The sequence below is a fragment of the Monopterus albus genome, unplaced genomic scaffold, assembly GCF_001952655.1.
Source record: "Monopterus albus unplaced genomic scaffold, M_albus_1.0 scaffold131.1, whole genome shotgun sequence".
In the NCBI taxonomy this organism is placed as follows: domain Eukaryota; kingdom Metazoa; phylum Chordata; class Actinopteri; order Synbranchiformes; family Synbranchidae; genus Monopterus; species Monopterus albus.
Window position 1 is genome coordinate 319,192 of NW_018128011.1, and position 5,133 is coordinate 324,324.

At 42.3% G+C, this 5,133-nt stretch overlaps 1 protein-coding gene across 1 annotated transcript in view; it reads right to left on the reverse strand.

Moving 5' to 3' along the window:
- Positions 1 to 1,710: 1,710 nt before the first annotated feature.
- Positions 1,711 to 5,133, reverse strand: part of nfixb (nuclear factor I/Xb) — a 122,375-nt gene continuing 118,952 nt past the window's right edge. Inside the window, 1 exon segment of the mRNA XM_020613208.1 lies at positions 1,711 to 3,289. Within this exon segment, the coding sequence (XP_020468864.1) occupies positions 3,275 to 3,289 (15 nt within the window). The 3' untranslated portion in view covers positions 1,711 to 3,274.

The following is a 5,133-nucleotide window of genomic DNA, read 5'->3' on the forward strand; positions in this document are numbered from 1 at the left end:
ATCCTGCAGTTCAGTATGCGGCAAACAGCTTTACATAGAACAAACAAACCACATTAAAGGAAACATTTGACATTTTGGAAAATACGCTTTCTTGATGAGAAAAGATGACAAGATTGGTACCAACCTCATGTTCGTAACGTAAATACAAAGTTACATCCTGCAGCTGGTTAGCTTAGCTTAGCTTAGCATAAAGCCTGGAAACTGCAGAAACAGCTAGCCCGGTCTACCAACACCTCTACAGTCAGATTTAGATGACTTCAGCCTTGTGAGAAGAAATAAGTGAAGCTCTCATTCAGTTGAATAGGGCCCGTCTGGTGACGCAGCAGAGATAGCAAAAGGAAAAAAGTTCAAATTGGTTCTTGTCGTCACATGGCAAAGGTGGCCACTCCAATATGTACATGTGCACATTCCTGGTGGATTACTTTGTGATGTGCATGCAGCATTTCCACTGTTTACCTTGTACCTGTCACAACAAAATATAACACTCCTGCCACAAGAACTTTCAGCAGTTGTAAAATCTGGTCTTATACTATTAGAAACTGCTGTGCAGTGTTTCAGTGTCTGAACCAAATCTTCAAGCTGGCGGGCCCTAAAATAATAATCTTACTGAGCTGACTGCCCTGCTTCATGTCTACTGTAAACACAGCACGACTGTAAAGCAACTTCCACTACATCACAGGTGGACATGACACATTTACAGCCAGCACAGTTTGTGAACATTGGAGAAAGAACAAGTGTACTTTGAAAAGGTCGCGTTGGAAAAAAAAAGTTGCCACTACCGCCTATAGGACACATTCTGTTCGAAAACATGTCCCAAACTGAATAAAACATGCTGTCAAGTGTAGCCACATCACTGCAGTAACTGAAAAGAGTAATATCACCATCTGTAGCAGGCACCAGACTCCCAGTAAAAAAAAAAAAAAAAAAAATTTCACCAAGTTAGCGGTGGCTACAACACATTCTGCTGGTGGGCATCAAAATAATGAAATTCATGGTCACAAATTGATTCGACAGCTCCGGCAGACCAATCAGTGGCTTGTGTATGAATTTGCCTGGATGTAACTGTCTGATTATTATAAACTGAAAGTGGCAACACAGTGACATCCTTAGCTTAGCCAGCTGCTGTCACAGTCGCACTGGAGTACAAATAACATGTTCTGGGATGATTTAGCTACAAGCACAAAGGGGAATGGTTTGAATCCTTATCGTCCATCTATAAATAATAAATTCACAGCATACCAGTCAAGCAGAGAGAATGCCAAATCAGCGTCCATTTGTAAGTCCCTCTTTTCTGTCAACTACATCTGCTGAATGCTGTGCTGACATAATTTTGTGATCTAAATCCAATTTTGTTGGTTTCTTTTCTTCCTTCTCTTCAAAACTCTCACTTCTTGGCCTTCCTTTCCATGTAGCTGTCTCAGCTAACAAGTGAGGTCACATATTGACTGACAGCCCTGAGCTCCTACCCCTGGCGGTGGCCTTCTCTGATTGGTTAAGAGTTGCATCCTGGTCAGAAACTTTTAGAAGGGAATATCTCTGTACTGCTGCCAGGCTGTTTGATGGGTCTGGGTCACGGGAGCCTTCGACAGCAACTCTCCACATTAAGATATGTTTTGGGGAATGTTTCAACTAAAAAAATATTTGAATAATGTTATTAGCCCTGTGATAGACTGGCGACCTGTCCAGGGTGTACCCCACTTCTCGCCCAGTGACAAGTGGGATTGGCTCCAGCCCCCCTGCAACCCTATTCAGTAATAAGTGGTATAGATAATGGATGGATGAATAATGTTACTTACTGCAGCTTTAAGCTAACATCAGCTCATCATAGCTTCATATTTATTACACAGATGTTAGAGTGGTATTAAATTTCACATCTGATGCTTGGTACCAAAGCAAATATGCATATTTCCCAAAATATCAAATGTTTGAAGTTTTTACAACTACTATTAGATCCAGGCTAGCCAACTACCCTGTCGACACCTCTTCAACATCCCACTGCCTATTGTGTTTCTATAAGGTGCTGTCATTCAGATACAAAACAATTATAAAATAGTACAAAGCCAAAATTGAATAAATTCAAATACGACAACACACAAGAGATAAAATCATTCATGTACATTACAAGAGGGCAAAAAGGGGAACCGATAGCTGCTGTCTATAGTTGTGAAAATGGTCAGTCATGATGTACACACACACTTTTTTCAGTGTGTGTTTTGGATATCTTAGCAATAGGTAGGGAGAGTTCAGTGGGCTTACTGTATGTGCATATAAAATGAAAATATAATACCACCACCTATACTACAATCTAAATGGTGAGACTGGGCAACATTGCGCGCGTTTTCAATTGTGCATACATGCTGTGGTCATGGCACAGATGTAGTTAGTGTGTGTGCTGTGTGGGGAGAACGAGCACAAGCCGGTGATTTGTCAAACTAAACAATGGGGGGTGAGGACACGTGGAGGCTTCCTGTACCTTGGTTCTTCTTCTTTAAAACTATTAGTAGGCAAGTCTGGTTTACCTCCCATGCCTTGTAGGTAAATAGTGCACATCATTAAGATTAGTGTTAATCGATTCAGCTTGTAGTGCAACCCTTAATCAAAATATGTTTTGGCGTGGTCTCTCTCTAGTTAAACAGGGGCCTTTACAGAGTCAATGGTCGTTCAGAGAGAAACACTGATCAATTTGATTTTGTTTTGGGTGGTGACAGACATCACAGGTGCATGGATTGCAGCTTTCATTGGAAACCTAACTGTGTCTTTGCTTTGATCAGACTGTTGATTTGTGGTAGCTAAAATGTTTAATATGGAAATCTGATTTTGTTGGACAGTTGATTTTCTTAGCCATTTATGACACAATGCATCCTCACGAAGTAGGAGATGCTGACCACGTTTTCATCCTCAGGTTCCTCCTGCGTTGCTTCTATGTTTTGCTGGTTTGGTGATTTTTCAGGGAAGATGCCTGCTTGCTGTGGTTTGTCCCCTTACCCCGTTCTCAACCCTGGCATCCTCTTGTCCATCCATTCATCTTTCCATATAGCAATCTTTGCTTAAAACGGGTCCTCCCTTTGACTGGGTAAATGGGTCCAGAGTTCCTCTAAAAGCATCATGTTAATGTAATTTCCTGCATTACTTGGTTATATTTTTGTATCAGGTGAGAAACTGTCGGTCGGTGGGTTGGTTGGAGGACATTTATTGTCCTGTGGGTTGGTTCTTTGTTTTTCTATTTCTGATGATAAAGAAAGAATTCTATTTGCTGGTTTGTACACAGATCTTGTCAGAGGAACCAAGACTGCAAAAGAAAAAGGGGGAAGAAGGGGAAGGAAATGAGATTATGTTAGTGTCAAATCCAGTAAGAATTGGTGGACAAGACAATAAACACATTAACATATATGAACATCCAACAGTTCGGTGGTTTTAAAGATGTGACAGGCAGTTGAAGCTAAGCTTAGACAGACATGAAACTCTCCGGGGTGAATCGTCAGTACAAGTGATGACCTGCAGCGCAAGCCTGTGGACATGAAAATGTAAAGAGCAAAGCTGAAACTCTCAAGGGGCATTTATTAAAGAAGACATTTGCTCTTAACTGCAACAACAAAATGTGTTCAATTTGCTACTCTCTGGGTTCTCTTACATTGTTCGGGGCTCATAGGTATGACCATAAAAACATGAAAGTAAGTTTAAACAAACAAAACAACATTACTTAGTACTCAAGACAAAGCACCGCTGAGATGTATGATAATGATATTAGGTCTACAGGTATCTGGTCATAAACCTGGGTGCTGGAGAAATTAGAACTTTGGCCTGATGGTGGCACTAGATGAATAGTCTGAGGCTCACTACAGTCATCGACATTTATCCCCTAGAGTTATAATATAGTTTAAACAACTTTTGGCTTAAAGTTGATCTGCAATTCATGCAGCAGTTGGCAAGATATTTCACTTGGAAGCACAAATCTCAGTCTCATGGTGGTGCGAGACAAAAGGTCAAGGGATCACAGAAGTGAGAAGGATTCAATCTCTGCGGAAAATGGACATCTGTACAAAATTTCATGGCAATTTATTAAATACTGTAGTAACTGAAATATTTCAGTTTGAACCAACATGGTAGACCAATGGGCTGACAATGACATTCCTAGAGCCATGTGGCTAATGTAAAGATTTGATGTGGCAGAAATCACTATGACAGACAAACTATTGGAACAATTGTTTTGTAAGGTATCTGCTATTTTTTGTCCTTGGAAATGACTCTGTACACCGTGTTCACTTTTGCAGAGGTTCTTACAGTTCTTAATTACAGCGAGTGACAGAGCAGTCATCTGGGCCGGCAGCCCAGCTATTTCCATTAATTCTTCCACTTCTGGAGTAAAGTACAGTACGTATTGAATTTGGCTGTGCACCGAATGGCTATTACTGGCCAAGCAGCAGCAGGGGGATAGCAGTCTGGCACTCCCTGGCACTTGCGCCACCTTCACATTGGGTTTCTCCCACTCAGCATGAGCAGGGAGCAGAAATGGGTCATCGTCGCTGACTGCCCTGCTTGGCCTGCAGAACCTGGCACCATGGGCTAGCGTAAACATTCTAGAAGTCAAGCCTTGGAAACTACTTTGAGCCTCCAGGGAGGCAGCCTTTTTTGTTTTGTTTGACTCTAATAGGTCGTATGAATAACCCCCTTCTGCCTCCTACCCTTCTCAGCAACCCTACTCCCCTGGGCACTGTCCCAGCAGGCCTTGGACATTGTAACGTCTCCCTTCTTAGTTACTCTCCCTCTCTCTCCTTCTGTGCATGCTCTTACAAAAACACACACATACACACAATCCATCTATCTCCTGTGAACACTCCCACTAAATCCTTGGCAGCAGACAGTGACCACCCTCTTTTCTTTCCTGCCCCTCCACCCTCACCCCCTCTTGAACAACCCCTCCTCCAATTCAAGATCAACTGGCTATGACATCATGTCTGGTTGCTGGGGGTAACGAGACGGCCGGGACGTGACTTCTATAAGGGCTGAAACTCTGTCACACTGTTCCTTCCAATTCCCTTCTTTTCCTGCCTGGTGGGTATCTCATTTCCCTTCTCCCATGGTTGTAGCACCTAACATTTATCACTAGGGGGCACATGGAGCCCACTTATGTCT